We start from the raw sequence: 20,206 nt of genomic DNA on the forward strand, positions 1-20,206 counted from the left end.
GTCTGTGATGTTTTGTTTTATGAGTGGAAGGTTTAAAGTGTTAAAGCCACAGTAAAGAGCAAAAATAAACATTAGACATTAATATGAAATACTGATTTCTGATATTACAGTTAGAACGGGATGATGTTCGCACACTGAACATACTTCAATTTAGTGGCCATTTTGACATGGAGCATGAATAAACGAAAGAATGTCCAATGTACATGATGCTGGAATCAGACCATTTCTGTATTAGTCAATCCCTAAACCTAAAGTCACCTTCTGCTAGTTTCTACTGGAAGCAAGCACAGTTAGTTTAGAACTGTGGTGTGTTGTACATTCGTTATAGTGTGCTGTATTTGTAGTTCTGTGTGTATATGCTTTTTTTTCCTCCAAAATTATAGATACCAATGTTTTCATTACTCTTCTGGTCTCTGATAAACCTCCATTAAAACTTGACAAAACAACAATACAGTATTGTCCTGTGAGGGCTGATTAACATGGTCTAATTCACACTTCCATGCTGTGAACTCCCTGTTCCCATGTTGTATTTGTTTTTATGTAATAAAGGTCAAAGATACCTAACAACGTACTGCCTTCTTCTTCTAATTGTCATTCTAATTTAATGTACATAGTACAGTTCAATAAAAGACACAGAGTGATTTGCAAAAGGCAGTTGCCAGGAGACCCAAAACAATCAACTGAAATTCGTTAATAAACCTCTAATTTGATGAGAGGTAACTGGAAATGCCCCAGCTGATGCATTCCATTTACTGGAATCCATTAGTTGTGTGTTTTACGACTAAGCTGCTTAATATACACCGATCAGCCATAACTCCATCATTACCTTCTTGTTTCTACACTCGTTGTCCATTTTTTCACCTCCACTTATATGTGCTTTTTGTGAGCTCAGATTTAACATTTACATGGAGGACCAACAGATTAGGCATGTGTAATAGTGTGGAGAGTGAGTGTGTAAAAAGTCCAGGAATACTGCTGTCTGCCTTTATCTACTTGTATTAGGACAACACATTAACACCCAAACACCATGTCAGTGTCGCTGCAGCACCGAGAATGAGCCATCACCCAAACAATGCCTGAAGAGAGAAATTCTTTTTTTCATTGTGTTTTTATAATAATCATAATTTACGGTTGTTGATACTTAAGGGCAGCGACCCTGAACCGGATAAGCACTTACAGACAATGAATGAATGATATTTAAGGGTAAGGTAGGACTGTAAAGCTAGCTTGGAGGGGAATGAGTCTGGAATGCCAGACTTCACCTTTGAGCGTTCTGGAGGTGTCATGGACTTAATTTAGTGAAATACTGATGAGGGGAGGTGCCTACCTGATGACCCCTGTGAAGAGCTAGTGATGCAGTGGGTGGTTTGGGTACTCATGGGATCATAAACGGTCACAGCAAACTTAGGGTGTAGCTTTAGGATTGGAAAAATAGAAATTGTGAGGCTGTTGGTTGGAAGAGAGTGGGGTGGGCTCTATGTGAAGCTCTAATGGTTTGGCATATTTCTTATCGTGTGTATGATTATAATGGTTTTTAGGAGGTATGCTCCCACTGGATAAGCGGTTACAGACAATGAATGAATGAAATATAATATTGTTATTAATAATAATAAAATGAATAGTATCTTTAGTATCTTAATAATAATAAAATACGCTGTCTCGCCAACAGAGACGTGAATACCAGAATACCCGGATGAGCGCCAGTGAGTGGTAAATCAATGGAAAAGCCAAATATTGCTACAGAGGGAGTCATCTTAACATTCAAATCTAAAACCTTTGTCATTGTCTCAAAACAGTCAGACCAAAACTTTCATACAGCAGGAAAGAAAAAATACATGTGGCTTAAATTACAAGGTGAGGCACTTATCCCACTGATCCTTAAGCACATTAGGATAGAACCTGGATAACTGAGTTTTAGATCGATGGGTTCTATGTAATACCTTAAATTGTATAAGTTGTAATCTTGCACATGGCGTATTTGAACGCACTTTATGAATAACTTTGTCCCACCAAAAATCTGTAAAGGCCATATCCAACTTATACACAACTGTTCCCAAGCACTTTTAATTTTATTAAGAGAATGTGTATCTAATTGGCTGAAATGTGAATAAATCTTGGATATAAGTGATTTTTTTAAAAGGGTCAGGAGACAATAGGTCATCCCATGGATGCTTAGAAGGAAGATAAATATTATCGGGAGAAAGAAACACAAAGCTTAACTTGGAAATATTGAAACAAATGTGAGGAGGGCAATTAAAATCTCCAGATAGCTGAGTGAAACTACAAAAAAATACCATTCTTATAAAGGTTGCGAAAAGACTTGATACAATGTTTAAAACTTTTAAACGGTTCTTCACCCTCACACACCTCTTACACAAACATGTTCCTTTATGTAACCAAAAGTGGCTCTTCTGTGGCATCCCTCAAAGAACCTTTTATAGTACCTTTTTTCTAAAGAATGTATGTGGTAAATAGAGTCTATCAAATGTACAGTGAATGCAGAAACAATGAAGTATGGCTGATTGGTGTATGGGCCAGATTTGTATTTATTATAATAAACTGTGGAGGAGTGAGCTACATCCCATACCCTAACATATTTAGTAAAAAACAAAACAAAATGAAAAATGCTGCAAAGCTATGAAAAATGTAATTATTATTTTTTTTGCATTTCTTTTAAATATTATTATTATTATTCATTCATTCATTTTCTTTAAGCACTTATCCAATTCAGGGTCGCAGTGGGTCCAGAGCCTACCTGAAATCATTGTGCGCAAGGCGGGAATACACCCTGGAGGGGGCGCCAGTCTTTCACAGGGCAACACACACACACACACACACACCTACAGACACTTTTGAGTCACCAATCCACCTACTAACGTGTGGTTTTTTTATTTTTATTTTTTTTTTGGACTGTGGGAGGAAACCGGAGCACCCGGAGGAAACCCATGCGGACACGGGGAGAACACACCAACTCCTCACAGACAAGTCACCCGGAGCAGGAATCGAACCCACAACCTCCAGGCCCCTGGAGCTGTGTGACTGCGACACTACCTGCTGCACCACCATTATTATTATTATTCTTTTAAATTTATTTTTTAAATCCACTTTCTATGTGACGTAGTGAATTTAATGACATTCATTTCCATGTAATTGCTTGGTGCAAGCCTATCTGGGACCAGTTGAAGCGTAGAGAAAATAAGATTGGGGATTAATACCTTTTAATATTCAATTAATTATTTTAATGTCACAATAATGCCTGGACAATTTATGTGGTATTTCAGGGACAAGGTAGATTTCAAGTAAGATTTTTAAATTTTATCACAATACATTATACTGTGCTTCTAAAATACATATAATATAATATAATATGTCTGATCTCTCACTGGATAAAGACTTGGTGTTATGGCAAGTTTCTGGTCAGTCAAAATATTTCATGGGCCAGGGTCCTTGCTTTAAAGAAATTTCATTACTAAGTAACTTTTTATATAGTTTTCATATTTGGTTTGCCAGCAGATGTTACTGTCAGAATAAAAGGGAACACATTTTTTTCCATTATACTGTACATCCTTTAAGCTACAAGCAACTTAACGGTAGAACAAACATTGGACACATTAAATTTGAATTAGTTCTGTGATCTCCTTGTGTCTGTGTTCTAATCTTTGTGTCTGATTGTTTAAAGGAACAAACCAAGATCATTGAACCACTAGACTATGAAAATGTGGTGTTCCAGAGGAAAGCCCAGATCCACAGTGATCCTCAGAGAGACCTGCTGCTGTGGCCTGCTGATGATGTCTCGGTGAGGTCACTAAAATAGTTTTATGTATAATAAAATACAATGTGCATAATAAAGTCAATTTAAGTCAATTTACAGTTTTTTTCTACTGAATGTTTGAATCTTTTATGTTTACATTAAAATAAAAGTTTAGCATTAATCTTGTTGCAATAATATGTTCTTGAAATTAGTCAAATATTTCTCATGTTTTGACATATCACCATGAACCAAAAATTATTGCAATTGTTTTAGGGCCATATCACCAACCCCTAGTCTATATCTGCAGACTGTTCAGTAAGAGTCCAAGCGCTGTCTGTAGACTTGCGAATATCTTTGTATTTTGGTTTGGTGATTAACCCAGTCTGGCTTTAATAGTTTGGTTAGGATGAAAAGTCACACTTGCTCCTATAACTGAGCTTTTACATGGATTTAGTCAATAAAAGATATATCTAATGTTATATCAACATAGTTATGTAAACATGAAAGAAAGCTATTACCTTAATCAGGCGTTTTATTAAAGATTTTGATTTAAATTATGTAGTTAACAGTAATATCATTAAATAAAAACAGACATACCAAGTATACTGTGTGTAATGTATCAAGTATACACACTGGCTTCTCCTTCATGTGAGCAGGTGTCCCAGATTGATCGTCAGAGAAGAACAACCATCTCTTCAGTTCCTCAGAATGCCGAGAAGGAAGCTAAGAGGCTGTTTGCCAAGGAGGTAGGTCACTTGCTCGTGCATTTTTTTTAGTCTGCGGCACTTGCTGTGATGTTCTAACTGGCCTATGCTGCTTCTGTTTTTCAGTGCATCAAGATGTACAACACAAGCTGGTATGTGGTCAACTACAATTATGAGCCTTACTCTGGATGTTTCCGCATGCTGCCCTGGTAAGATTTTCTGGGGAAAGGGTTTTTTAATCTAATTATTTAAAAAAATATGATATCTTTGCTCAGTTACAAGTTATTTTTTACATACATTTTGACAATTTTTATCTACTCTTTACCTTTTAATATTAAGATATCTGACTGTTGCATTTGTATTTTCCTTCATATTCGAAGAATATTGTTACTCTCAAGTTAAAAACATGTACCTCCATTTTTTGCTGTTTTTTTTTTTTTTGTGGATTGGATAAGCGGTTACAGATAATGGATGGATGGATGGATGGATGGATAAATGGACCAATAGAAATGCTCCAAAATAGCTTGAAATAAAATCTTCTTACATAGACTTCCACTAAGAGTTCTGAATGGTTTTTCTTCAACTATTTTGGGAGCTACGTTTTAATTGGACAGCAACAATATATTCCAACTAAGCTCAGAATTTTGAGAGGTCTATATTTTTACTGACAAAGTGAAATTTTGAATCCTTCACATTTCAGTTTCTTTTTTTTATTGTTTTTTCATGGAGCAAATCAGTAATCTGTTTGACCAGAAAATACCACAGTGAACCTAAAAGTAAAGGCAGCCTCACATTTGCTCAGAGACCACTCAAATACCAAAGGCAGTAGGTTGATTGGCGACTCAAAAGTGTCCGTAGGTGTGAATGTGTGTGTGTGTGTGTTGCCCTGTGAAGGACTGGCGCCCCCTCCAGGGTGTATTTCTGCCTTGTGCCCAATGATTCCAGGTAGGCTCTGGACCCACAGTGACCCTGAATTGGATAAGCGCTTACAGATACTGGATGGAGGATGTAATATGCTAATGTGGAAAACAAAAAAAGTTTCTCAGTGTGTGATTGATGAGGAAGTAGTTATGAAGAGGTTCAACATCATCAGGCTCATTACAAAAACATCAAATGTGCTGTTTTATTTTCTATTCCAGCAAGGGATCTAAGACTGAGAAACTACCAACCCAAATGTTTGAAGTTGACGAGGGTGAGGAGGTAAGATGGCAAGAGCATCTTTGCAGATATCAATTCCTGGACTAAGCACTGAAAGTCTTTAGGAGGCTGGAATAGGCCAACTTTACTATAGTTTTACAATGTTGACACATATAAATAAATAAATATTATATATACATATAATATTTTGTCAGAGCAATCATTGTGTGTTCATTCTAGCCCATAAATCTCTGTATTAGAAATAAACAAGTTTGAAAGCATCATGTCCGTTTATTTACTGCCTAGCTGAACAATTTGAGTTGTGTGGGGAGGCAGTGCTACAAGTCATGGACATGTACAGGAGGCCGAGCAGTCAGCACAGAGGCCTATTAAGTGAAACCAGAGCTTCTGGGTCTATAAATAGCCCAAAATAAGATGTCTGGCCAATCTAGATAAAAATAGAAGGAAAGGATTTGTGTCGATTACAGTGGAAAACATCACTTTTCTACATGCTTTGCATACCCAGAAGGCCCTGGCCGTGACTGCTGTACATAATTTTGTATAACATATATTTTTGGATAATTAATGATATGATCTATTTATGGCAGTGTGTGGTGTCGTATGACTCGGCACTTGGTTTCAAATCCTGTCCCTTTATGCCCTCATATGTGCTCGTTCAAGGACATTAGTGGGGTCCCATTTATGCCTATTAATCAGTGATGGCAAATAAAGGCATTTCATCCATCGAGTGTGGACTGGAAATGAAAAGACGGTAGATGATTGATCCTTTAGTCAGAGAGACGGAGAGAGAGAGAGAAAGAGAGAGGGGGGGGTTGGTGAGAAATGATAGCGCAAAGGGGAGGGAGAGCCCTAATTATATTATAGCAGAGAGCTACAGAAAGGCACATTCATGAAGAATGCCAGACCACTTTAATTATATTAGAGCACACACACAGGCACACACACACTCTGGAAAGGATACAAGCTCATAGCTTAGCCTAAAGTTGTGTATCAGTACCAACAGCTAAGGAAAAGTAGTGAAGACATACCATTGTTATAGTTTTATTAGTTATGGAAACATGTCCACGCTTATGTTTCATCATAATTATATGATGATATAATAAATATGATTTTGAATCAAGTTGCCTATATTTTTCCATGCATATTATATGTATGCTTAAACTTAAACATATATTTTTTAAATGCAACCTGTAATTACTGCCAGTTAAAAAAAAACCACACACATATATGCAAATATATACACTATAAATATGTTGATTATTGTATATTTGGCTGTTTCAAGCTGATGCTGTCCTCTGACGTTTATAGTAAGAATGGAAAGTTTCTCAGAAACGGATGCAAAATGCTTATTTCTGGAAGTGGGTAATATTGGGTAGTAGTGGCCTAATGGTTAGAGAAGCAGGCTTGGCACTGGATGGTCACTGGTTCGATCCCCACAGGACCGCCGCTCTGGGTTTGTGTGTTCTAATCTCTAGTGTGAGTGTGTATTCACTGCTACAGATGGGTTAAGTTCAGAGGTCAAATTTAATTTTACTTTTTTGCACTTACCATAAAAGCATGATTAAAATTTGGATTGAATTGAACAATGCTATTCAGTTTTGTTGTCAGATTTCTCTAAATGTTTTTGCATCCATTCAAATTATCACCTTAATATACAAAACAGACACAGAATGCTGAAACCCTACTTATTTTATGTGATTAAAAAAACGACTTATTTTATAAGTACAGCTGTTTACTGGTGCATTATATCAATCTCAGTTTATTAAACCTTACGTAAACAAAATAATGTAAGTGTTGTGACATTGGGTTTTACTGTCTTTTTACTGTGTGTGTGTGCGTGCTTATTAGTGTGTATGTCGTGTGTGTGTGTGTGTGTATGTGTGAACAAGTGAGAGAAAGAGAGTGACAATGAGAGTGTATGCTGCTAATGAGTGCTTGTTTGTGGGGACTCAGAAAGGCAGCTCATCTGAGTCAGCATTAATCTTAGGGCATTTAAATGAAGTACATATAAATTCTGAGCAGAAGTATGTGAATTAACACTTTGACATTTTTAGCAACCACAATATATAGCTGCACAACAAATACAGTGATTCATTATTTCACATACTACACCGTGTTAAACCTAGTTATTTTAAACAAACATGTACCTTGTCAATATCCTGTAAGTTCCATATCTATAGCATGTTCAGAAATGTACATTGCATATTGTGATAAAATAAAAATGTATCACAAAGATTTAGTATTATCAAATATTGTCATATTATCCACATTCTTAATAGGACATGGAAGACAACAATCCCATAAGCCCACATTTGTCTAACAGTATAAAAGTAAATCTACATGAAATATTAATAACAGTTTGTGTTTGTTTGTGAATCAGGATTCCTCATCGCTGTGCTCTCAGAAAGGAGGTGTGATGAAACAGGGATGGCTCCAGAAAGCCAATATCAACAGCAGCCTTTCTGTGTCCATGAAGGTATCTGTAAATCAAAATTTACAATGTTTTCAATCACTGAAATGACTTAAGTCTTGTTATTCAGTAAATAATATACTTCTAAATATATTTTGGGTAATGTAACATAATTATTATTAGCGGCTTATAGGGTTACATTTTTAAGATCAATTTAAAAAAGGGAATATTTTATCCACTCTGCTCATCATAGGGTTCATTGCTGTTATTGTACTACATATATTAGATCTGTAAAATGCACAATTTTTAAGGAAATATTCCAAATAATAATTTCATACCAGAAATCATCTGGATACTCACAGTTAATCTAACAAAAAGCTGCATGATGTGCTTCATTTATGTCTTAAACACTAAAATATACACCAATCAGCCATAACAACATAACCACGTCTTGTCTACTTTGTGCTGCCAGAACAGCTCTATTCTTTAAGATCTCTGACTTGTTTGTCCAGTGCATCCTAAAGATGACTGATCAAACTTAAATCTGGAGAGTTTGGAAGCCAAGTCAGCACACTGAACTCTTTGTCATCTTTCTCGAACCATTCCTGAAGTATTTTTGCAGTGCCAGGGTGCATTAATGTACTGAAAGAGGCCATTGTCATTAGGGAATACTGTTGCTATGTAGAGTACTTAGTCTTTGACAGTGTTTTGGTAGGTGGCATGTGTCAAGGAAACATGCTCATGAATCCCTGGTCTCAGGTTTTTTTTCCCAGTAGAACAGTGTCCCAAGCATCACAATGCCTTGGCCATCTTGCCCTCTTCATTTAGTGGATCATGGTGCAATCTTTTTTTGGCTATTCACAGCATGTAAAAAAAAACCCCACATACTTTCATTGCTCCATTGTCTATGTCTGGTGCTTGCAGTTAAGTTGTAGGCACTTCTGGTAATGGACAGGGGTTAATAAAAGGACTCTGACTGGTCTGTGGCTACACAGCCCTACATGCAGCAAGCTATGATGCACTGTGTGTTCTGACAGCTTATCATCAATGCCAGCATTAATTTTTTGTTAAATTTGTGCTACAGTAGCTTTTCTATTGTATTCACGTCTATTGCTAGTCTTCATTTCCCAATGCCTGCCAGTGAACCATTAACACCCACAATTCTGTCATGGATTCACCAGTTTCCCTTTCTTGGACCACTTTGGTATATACCACTGCTTACTGGGAACACACCACAAGACCTGCCACTTTGGAGATGGTCTGATTGACTCATCAAGCCATCACAGTTTGGTCCTTGTCAAAGTTACTTAAAGCCTCATGTTATTTTTCCTGCTTCCAGCACATCATCTTCAAAAACTGTTAGCTCGCTTGATGCCTCATATATCTAACCTCTTTACAGACGCTACTATAATGAGATTAGTTTATTGCCATGCATGTGTTGTTAGAAGGGAATTTTTAAAAGTCTCTGAATGTGTTGCCAGTGATAATTATTTTGATGTGTTTACACTGAGGATGTCAAGTTTGTCATGGGATAAAGCCTGTGTGTCATTTTCCTAAATCATCAGAAATAGCCTGGATTATGTCGTACCATTCATCTAGTTTCATTCAGCAACTGTAACATCTCTCAGTGTCTGTTAGTAAGTAGGTTTAGTTATTAAATGAACAAATTGATTAAAAAAGAGTTACTGTTAATAAGGGAGCTTCAGACTGTAAAATATTCTAAAATTTTATGTTGTTAGATTTAGGACATTGTTGATAAATACTGGATAAATCACAGATCTTGTCAGGAATTACATTGAATTACTTTAGCAAATCTAATCCAGGCTTAAGCTTTTCTGATTATCCACCACTAGCCATGTCATCAGAGGTTTTATCAGTTTGCCTTAATGTTTTTCAGTCTGTTTCAGCATGTATTTCAGAGTCTTCTGTTTATTTCATAAGCAATTTTTTAAAATCCTAGGTTTTCAAGCGGAGGTATTTCTACTTGTCTCAGCTTCCTGACGGTTCATATATTCTGAACTCCTACAAGGATGAGAAGAACTGTAAAGAGACCAAAGGATCAATCTACTTGGACTCTTGTATTGATGTTGTTCAGGTGAGTCCTATCTGCGCAGTTAATCAGTGACATTTTAGGCAGATGTTTTATATATACATTGAAACCTCTACTAACGAACGCCTATACTAACAAATTTTCTAAGATACGAACCGGGCATTTGAATATTTTTTGCCTCCACCCACGAACCATGACTCTAGAAACGAACCCGAGCCTCCGCCGAGCCGACGGCTGGAAACGGCCACTGACCCCAATAGGCGAGTCTCCCAGCGCCCAGACTTGAGTGAGCTTTTAAGATTAGCAAATTGTAGCTTTAGCAATTTAGCATTAGTGTAAATAGCAGACATCGAAATTCGTGCTAAGTTAAGCTGTATCTACGCTTCGTAATGCTACATGTATTTTTTTTTACTAATTTGAGAGTGTTGTAAACATATATCAGTGCAAAAATGGTGACTTTCGGGGTGGGGGCTGGAACGCATTAATTGCTTTTCCATTTTTTAAATGGGGTAAATTGACTCAAGAAACGAACATTTCCACTTACGAACCGGGTCACGGAACGGATCAAGTTCGTAAGTAGAGGTTCCACTGTACTATAGCTCAGGGTTTGCCAAACACCTATAGGTACCTATTGGGTTTACTGTAGATCTATAATTAGGAATACAGATTTTGACTAACAAAGGATATAACTACACACAAAAATTGTGCAGGGTATCTCTTGTACATGTCTCATTTTCGCAATGACATTACAGACTGCTACATATTACATTGCATATTAATCTACAACACAAAGTGCTTCATACCATACCATCAAAATATGATACAAAATAATCATTGTTGTAGTGTCCTAAGATGCGTCGGAATGGCTTTGAGCTGAAGATGCAGGAACGCTATAGCCACTATTTGGCAGCAGACAGTGAGGCTGAGATGGAGGATTGGGTGAACACACTGAAGCTTGCTCTACAGAGTGCCTCAGAGGACAGGAGGAATGGAGCAGACTCCTCAGACTGCACTTTAGGTTTGTTGCTTCTTTTCCTGTAATTTTTTCTCAACTTACAGATAAACATACTTATATTCCATACTATGCAAAGTTTTTGAGACCACAGTATATTTATTTAATTTGCTGATTTGCCAGATATATCTGACATTTTAAAATAAATCACTTAATTATGTTAAGAATTTTAATCTTAATCTTAATTATCTTAAGCAATAATTAAAAAATAAGAGTTTCTAAAACTAGAAAAACTGGTCAACCACCAAAATCATTCCTTTTTTTCCTTTTGTTTATTCTTTAACAGTCAAGGTACAGTGGTGCTCTACTCCTGTTTCAGATCTGAAAATAATTTCACATAAAAAAAGCTGTTACTGGGAAAAAAAGATAATTTTTCTAAAAAATGTTTTATCTCCCTAGTGGCCAGACCTTAACATCACTGAATATGTTTAGGATCACTGGGACTCACAGAAGAAAACAATATATGCAACTTTTTGGAGGGTGATAATAATTCATTCATTCATTATCTGTAAGCGCTTATCCAGTTCAGGGTCGCGGTGGGTCCAGAGCCTACCTGGAATCATTGGACGCAATGCGCGAATACACCCTGGAGGGGGCGCCAGTCCTTCACAGGGCAACACTCACACTCACACATTCACTCACAAACTCACATCTACAGACACTTTTGAGTCGCCAATCCACCTACGAACGTGTGTTTTTGGACTGTGGGAGGAAACCGGAGCACCCGGAGGAAACCCACGCAGACACAGGGAGAACACACCACACTCCACACAGACACCCGTTGCGGGAATCGAACCCACAACCTCCAGGTCCCTCAGCTGTGTGACTGAGACATTACCTTCTGCGCCACCATGCCGCCGGGTGATAATAATTTGTTGAATAAATCAGTGAAAAAGGAATTATCAAAATTTACTGAAATGCCCAGCCCTAATAGAAGCACACCACAGATTCATACACAGATAATTTGCATTTCTATCCTAATATAACAGATAAGATAATACTTTATTTGGGGGCAAATGCCAAAAACAAAGTTTTGGTATTACAAAACACAGATGTTCTCTTGGATTTAATTTGTTATGGCTACCTATTTGCTACTTTTCTTGTAGAGTTGTGGAGTACATAATTAAGTAGACTTCAATATTTTAGTTACCAAAAGTCTGCTGAATTGGGTGGGGTTCCCTACATCTCCCTTCACTCAGGAACAATTGCACAGACAAATAATGCTCATGTGCGATATGCCTCAGAATTGCTTAGAAGATAACATCACACATGATCAATTAGTGTAGTTCAACTTGATGTTATTGCGATATGATTTAAATGGTTCCTGTTTTTGGCATTTTACTTTCACTTTGGAAGCTGTTTGAAAGTGCTGGATTCAAAACTTCCAATGTCAGAAAATTTTACATTTTAGTGCTGTTGAACATTTTGTTTTAACGTTATGAGCTTTTCCTAACAGCACACTCATTACCACTTCTGACTTGAATGGTTTATATATTTTCCTGTGCTGACACTTAAAAATTACAAGTCTGTGAGGGATTTTTCTGTTCTGTGGGAGTTAATGTCTATGAGCTCAGCAATAATTAAGAAAAATTAAAAAATAAATCCTCTTTAGAACCCATATTCAGAAAATGTAGACATTTTGTAAAATAAAATAACAAAAATTGGTGATTCTCAAAATGTTCTCTTGGACTAATTACACCTAAAATGTACAAAGATTTTATTTCATTTATTTTTATTTTTATATTATTATTCTTTTATTTTTGGTGGGGGGAGGGGTAATTAATATCTGGAACATATTTTAAATAAGCTGAGATATGAGCAAAAAAGAGTAAAAATGTATAGAATATTTAAGATGCATTTGAAACATTTCCCAATAAGCAGGTGAATAGTAACATGACTGGATACAAAAGGAACAAACAGAAAAAAATCATTTTTATCAAGAAATGCAACCTGAAACTAAACTTTACAAAGTAAAAAAGACAAAATTCATGTTTCAATTCTATGTGACTTGCATGTGAAGATGCTGTTGACACAGCGGTGTATATTGGGATTTTAGAAAGATATATGCTTTTCTTGGGAACCTCACTGTTATTTCAAGAAGACATTTTGAATTTTCATTCTGCACATGGTGTAGCAGCATGTCTTCATAGACACAAAATGCATGTACTTGACTGGAATGTATAACTCATCAAGAGGAGAATCAGACAACTGTGAACATAGACTACTGAGCAGCTGAAGTCAGGAATGAGCGTAATTTTCATATGCAAAAAATCAATTGGTATCCTGAGTTCCCACACAATCAAATAGTGTAATTAAAAGAAAAAGTGATGTAACACAGTGGTAAACATGACTCTGGTCAACCTTTTGTCTTGGAATGTGTTGCAGATGTGGAGTATATTAAAATGTGGAGTATAATCAGCACTAAATTAAACATTCACCAGGTTCAGTGTTTTTAACAATTTACAAAGACCTATTACTTCTGACTGTCTACTTCATAAATTATTGTATTTAAGTTTAGGTGAAGAAATTTTTAATAGATTTAAAAGATATTAGGTAATAACATTAAGTGTTATTATATAACGAACAATGTGGGTATATATATCAAGTCATTATTGTTGTTGTTATCATATTTATGTACTTCACATTCTCACAGCTTACATATGTATATTCATTCAGATGAAGACACCAGTAGCCAGGGGAAACCAGAGAGCATTGTTGAGAATTTTGGCCGGAGTCTTCATCCAGAACTTATGAAGGTATATTAGTTATTACACTAAAGTGTGTTCAAATTTTAAATTATTAAAATGCAGTCCACATCTAATAATTGTTTTTTTTTTAATATATATATTTTAATATTTCTTCATTGTTTCTTTCTCCAGTACGCTAGAGAAACAGATCAGCTCAATAAAATCAACAGGAATGAAAGTCGGCAGAAGATCATTTCTCTAGATCCAGAGACTCAGGTAGGTAACCGTTATGCCCTTCTGAAGCTATATTACTGTATCTGCTGCTGTCTCACATTCTTCCTATGTCTGTATCCTAATGGCCAAATCTAGTCAGTGTGGTGTTTTTCTCTGCTCAGAGACTGGACTTCTCAGGCATAGAGCCAGATGTGAAGCCATTCGAGGAACGATTCGGACGGAGGATTATGGTCAGCTGCCATGATTTGACCTTCAGTCTGCAAGGCAACGTCAGTGAAAAAAACGATGGTGTTCTGACCAATGTAGGTGAACTTTTACCTTTCATTACATAGATTGTATAGAAAATCACACTTTCAATTTTTAAATAATTGAAAAAAAAAACAAAAATGCAGATAACTTGTTCACAGCCATTTGTTTTATTTTTAATAAAGCCACTACCTACTCCTATTCATATATTAACTATCTCTTGTATGCTTTGTTATAAATATGCTCCGACGTGGCACAGAATATATGATACAGACATTTGTTTTTTGATGTATATTTAAACAGTGTTTTCCAAGGTTGTTGACGCTGACACAGTATTGTATTCTACATATCATAGACTTCAGTTTTGTCACTGGCACGCTCTTAGATCTCATTTGCTGAAGGGGCATCCAAACTCAGGCTAGCCCTAGGGTCTTTTCACTGGAGTTCTTGCTATCAGTAATGCTCTGCTACTAATGCTGCAATGTTTACATTGCCACAGACTGCAACAAATCACACAAACACTATTTGATTTGACCAGCCCTTACAGCAGGCAGAATTTTTGAAGATTTAAAATGATATTCAACTGCATTGCTCAATAAATATACACCTCTCTGCCATAGTATTATTGCAGAATCCATATTCCTACACTCACTGTCCACTGATTGTGAAAGTGCACATTGTAGTTCTACAGGGTGGGCCATTTATATGGATACATCTTAATAAAATGGGAATGGTTGGTGATATTAACTTCCTGTTTGTGGCACATTAGTATATGGAAGGGGGGAAACTTTTCAAGATGGGCAGCACTTGGAACAAATTTTGTAAGTGGTCAGAAACTTGTAAATAACTAATGAAAGAGTAAAGTTACACCATTGCACACCATTGTTTTCCTTGTGAACTTCCCAATAAGTTTGATGTGTCACATGACCCTCTTCCCATTGGAAAAAACAAAAGTTCGATCCAAAATGGCCAACTTCAAAATGGAAGCCATGGTCACCACCAATCTTGAAAAGTTTCCCTCCTCCCATACACTAATGTGCCACAAACAGGAAGTTAATATCACCAACCAATTCCATTTTATTAAGGTGTATCCATATAAATGGCCCACCCTGTACAGCTACAGACTGTAGTTCATCTGTTGCTTAATCCCCTGTTCTTCAGTGGTGAGGACACCCACAGGACCACCACAGAGCAGGAATTATTTTGGAAGTGAATGTTTGTGAATGGTGCACTATTCTCAGCCGTGTAGTGACTCTGAGAGGTTTTAAATCTCTAGCAGCACTGCCGTGTTATATATTGAATATAAGATTGGTAAATGCTTATTCAGTGGCACATATTTAAAATTGACATAAATGTTTATAGATTAAAAAACAAGTGTAAATGTGGATGTTTGGTTTGCCCCAGTCAGAAAATAACAGTAGAACACAAGCTTAAAACAAGGCTTTGTAATAGATAAAACCTGTCACCATGGTGAATGACCACTCCCAAGAGAATCCCATGACACAGGTGGTGCAGGGGAGAACAAGGGTGTAGTAACAGCCACAAAACACAAAAGCATGTGCATCAGAATCGATTGAGAAGGTAAGCAAGAAAGTAAAACAGATAGACAAACAGACAGACAGGAGCAAGAATGAGCAGGATATTACAATGACAGCTGCCTCATCTGTAGCCTGCTGTGTAAAATAATAATAATAATGATAAGTTCAATTTATATAGCAGCTTTCACAAACCCAAGGGCGCTGGGTTTGTGAAAAAAATTAACAAGAATAGAGAGAAGAGGAAAGTTTTAAGCAGAGGTTTAAAGGAAGACTGTGAAGGACAGAGATGGAGAGACTGAGGCAAAGTGTTCTAAAGACTGGGAGCAGCTGCACTAAAGGATCTGCCACCCATGGTAGAGTGTCTGGTGTGAGGGACAGTAAGAAGTCCAGTGTTGGTCGATCTGCAAGAGTGACGGTAAATGAGAATCAGGTCGGAAAGATTAACTGGAGCCAAGCCATGGAAAGCTTTAAAGATTAAAAGAAGGATTTTGTATTTTACCCGAGAAATGACAGGGAGCCAGTGTAGTTGCTGGAGGACAGGTGAAATATGTGAAGTGCGCTTGGTAGATGTAAGAACTTTAGTGGCAGAGTTTTGGATGTACTGGAGACGGTTAATTAATTTGACAGGAAGGCCATAGAAAAGGGAGCTACAGTAATCGATTTGAGAAAAAAAATAAAGGCAATTATCAACATTTTAGAGTCATTATCACTAAGCATGTGGCAAATGTTATGCAAATGGAAAAACAGATTGGATATGAGACTCAAAGGAGAGTGTGGGATCAACAATACAGCCAAAGTTTTAAACAACCTGGACCGGCTTGATAGCTGCACCATCAACAGAGTCAACAGAGAAATGTGAAACATGAGAAAGTTGTGAATTGGCTCCAACTAGTAAAACTAGTTTTATCAGCATTGAGTCTTAGATGGTTAATGTGCAGCTAGAGCTTTAAATCAACAATACCGGGACTCACCGCGTGGGCAGAGGCAGTGGGAGAAGCAGTGCTGATATAGATCTGAATATCATCTGCATAGCAGTGAAAATTAATACCATGATTATAAATAATCTGATCAAGTGGGATAATGTATATAATGAAGAGGAGAGGCCCGAGAACAGATCCCTGGGGTACACCTTGGTCAACGGTGGCCATAGATGATTTATGAGATCCTAATGCAATGTAATATTGTCTGTTTGTGAGATAAGACCATAATCAATTAAGGGCTAGGCCAGTAATACCAACAGATGATAGTCTGGAAATGAGGAAGTCATGATTAACAGTGTCAAAGGCTGATGATGGATCTAGAAGAACCAAGACGTTAAGAAATCCAGCATCGGTTGATAGCAGCAGATCATTACTGACTTTTACAAGGGCGGTCTCAGTGCTGTGCATGGTGCGAAACTGTCTGTTGTTACATTATTTGTTGTGATAGATGTTAAAGAGCCATTTCTTTATTTGGATGATTTGTCATGTCATCCATTAAAATTAAACAATGTTAAGTTTGTATTTAAGGTTTTCATACAGCTGCCAGAATGCACTTGTATTCCCTTCCAACTTAAAATCCTCTAAATGTACATTCAAGCTTTTCCTGATCTACTCCAATCCAATCAGTAAGAGAGTGCAAAATATGTCATTCTGCCTTGACAGAAGTTAGTATGTCTTGGCTGAGGCACAGCTGAACAGAAAAAGGGCTGTAAACACAGTAATGAATAACCCTTGCTCAGTGGAGGGCTCCTAAAGGCTTATGGAAGAATGCTGACAGACATTTCTGTGGCTGGAAAAACTGTGGCTGCTACTGTTAATACACACAAGACAATAACAGTGCTTAGAAGAAATGAAGTACAGACCAATAAATCTTGTCCTGGGCAAAATAAATTTTTTTGTTCAAGTTTCTAATTGATTTAAACCTGATATTTTGATATTTTTGAGAATATTTTTCTTATAACATAAACACATTAAATCATAATTTGCAGTGGCACAGTACCACTTTTTTTACAGTTCTTCACCAATTGGAAAATAAATAATTTTTTTTGTTCAAGTTTCTAATTGATTTAAACATGATATTTTTGAGAATACTTTTCTTATAACATAAACACAATAAATCATAATTTATTTTTATTTTTAACAGTTCTCCAGTCTTGAATATGAGCATTGAATATTAGCCAAAAATATCAGATCAGTTTAATACAGTATGAAACTTTAAACAATTAAGATTTAATTTATTTACTAATTTGTCTGTTACAGTGCCCTTAAAAGAACGATAACAACACAACTGCAAATGAGGCAAATTTTCCTGAAAGGCCTGTTTTCAAGTGTCGTCCCTGGCCAGATGTATAAAACTGGCACCATTGGATAAAACTGATTAATATCTAAAAGTGTGACATTTGCATGTGCTCATTTAACAAGCAAATTTGACCGTATGTAGCTTTGATGACTAAGGGCCAGTATATTGACCTATGCAACTGACACTTAAGGCATGTTTTAGCTTTTAGCATGTTTTTACATAAGTATTAAATACATCTTTAATTATTCTTTGAGCTGAAGAGAGATTGAAAATATAGTAATGTTGTATTGAATTTAGTATGTTTTAGTTATATTAAGCAAAATAAATATCATGCTACTACCCCACCAGAGGAAATTAATAATCACTATCAGCTACAATCTAACAACATAGCATTGTGAACATTGTTGGCATTTTTAGGATATGTTTCTTTTTCTTTTTTTTTCCTTTCAAGCCAGACTATTCTGCTGATATTTTTCCTGGTATAGATTCAGTGCCAGTTTAAATGATTTAACAGCATTTTGCTTCAGATCCAACTGATTATTCAACAGTGTAGGTTTATTGTACTGGCACACAATGAAAATGTAATCACTGGTAATATACACAGTCATATCAGAAAATTATGACCAACTCCTTGTTTATACACTCATTGTTAATTCATGATCCAGCTCTAAAAATGACCAATATATATGTCCGCATTTTCTGATATGACTTGATAAAATGAATTGTTTTTAGTTATTATTCTAATGTCACCTAGTTCATCTTGTTTCTTAATCATATTCATTCTGACCTCAGGTGGAGCCCTTCTTCATCACTCTGGCTTTATTTGATGTAGCCAAAGGTTGCAAGATAACAGGAGACTTCCATGTGGACATAAACCCACCATGTGTACGAGAGATGCTGTCAGAGGGCTCCCCTCAGACCCCCACAGAGACAAAGGCAGAGGCTGGAGAGACAGAGGCTGGAGGGACCAGGGATTCAGGCAAAGTCAGTGGCTTGCCTATTATCCAGAGGGTTTCAGAGTCACTTCTGCAATTTCCAACCCAGGTACGACACTGCTTTTGTCTAAATTCTTTATAAAAATACAAACCAATGTCTTTATGTGCCCTGTGAAGGACTGGCGCCCCCTTCAGGGTGTGTGGACCCACTGTGACCCTGAACTGGGCAAGTGGTTACAAAGAATGAATGAATGAAAGTCTTTATGTGTTAGATTTGGAATTCTGTTAGACTTATCATCACACCACACTGGACTAACAATAAAAGAGAAGGTCCTGAAGGAAATTGCATTGTCATAGTACTGCACATAGTACTCAAGAGAAGACATACAGAAATCACAATAAATAGGGCAGGGGTATAAGAGTGAGTTACACACGTATAGATGAGGGGGTTATACAAATATAACAAATATGTAAATAAAACCGCTATGTAACACCACTACATTTCAGGTTCGGAACATATTTAATTTTTCATTAGCGTTTACAATAGAGTTGTATAATGCAAGGTACATAGGTTAGTTCCTACATTTGCACTTGAACTTACAGCTTATATTAGAGAGACATTGTGAACAGGTTTGCACCCATACGCTTTATGTATACTTGTGTAAGTTGCTTTATGTAGTGTCTCGTGAATGATGGCTTATTGAGTATTGTAAGCAACCGGCACTGGGGGGAAAAAGATATTCAAGTGTCACTTGTATTTTGGTTATAATGGAGTGGTACCATTTTCCTGAGGGGCTTTCTGGAGCCAACCCAGAAAGCAGATATATTTGGGCCTTATTTGTATCAATTTTGCATCTCAGTTACAGCATTGTTAAGTGCTCTGTGGGCCCAGATCTGTTCTACAACACACCAGGTATTTGGCCTAACTATATAAGGTGGACTTGAGGCAGCCAGAGTCAATTTGCGTCAGTCACATCATTTAAGGCCAAATATGATCAATTAGAGAACTGCAGAAGTGCCACGTTTTGAACAAATATTCATTGTTATCTGGAAATACTTCCCTAGGTGTGTCTACTCAGCCATGATCCAGCATGGGCTTTGAGTGGCAGAAGACTCAGCTGAACCACACAGTTCTGGTTATTGTAGTTCGTATGCTGTCAGTGGTTAGATTTGCAAATCTATCACACAGCTCGCCATTCAT

General features: G+C 36.7%; 1 protein-coding gene across 2 annotated transcripts in view; it reads left to right on the forward strand.

Moving 5' to 3' along the window:
• Positions 1–20,206, forward strand: part of dock11 (dedicator of cytokinesis 11) — a 72,244-nt gene that overhangs the window by 4,011 nt on the left and 48,027 nt on the right. For both annotated transcript variants that reach the window (XM_066680467.1, XM_066680468.1), the window contains exons 2-12: positions 3,680–3,796; positions 4,408–4,497; positions 4,582–4,664; positions 5,595–5,655; positions 7,994–8,089; positions 9,984–10,118; positions 10,917–11,091; positions 13,762–13,841; positions 13,965–14,048; positions 14,168–14,308; positions 18,863–19,114. In XM_066680467.1, the coding sequence (XP_066536564.1) occupies positions 3,680–3,796; positions 4,408–4,497; positions 4,582–4,664; positions 5,595–5,655; positions 7,994–8,089; positions 9,984–10,118; positions 10,917–11,091; positions 13,762–13,841; positions 13,965–14,048; positions 14,168–14,308; positions 18,863–19,114 (1,314 nt within the window). The remainder of the gene's footprint in view (positions 1–3,679; positions 3,797–4,407; positions 4,498–4,581; positions 4,665–5,594; positions 5,656–7,993; positions 8,090–9,983; positions 10,119–10,916; positions 11,092–13,761; positions 13,842–13,964; positions 14,049–14,167; positions 14,309–18,862; positions 19,115–20,206) is intronic.

This window comes from Hoplias malabaricus, chromosome 9 (assembly GCF_029633855.1).
Source record: "Hoplias malabaricus isolate fHopMal1 chromosome 9, fHopMal1.hap1, whole genome shotgun sequence".
Taxonomy (NCBI): Eukaryota; Metazoa; Chordata; class Actinopteri; order Characiformes; family Erythrinidae; genus Hoplias; species Hoplias malabaricus.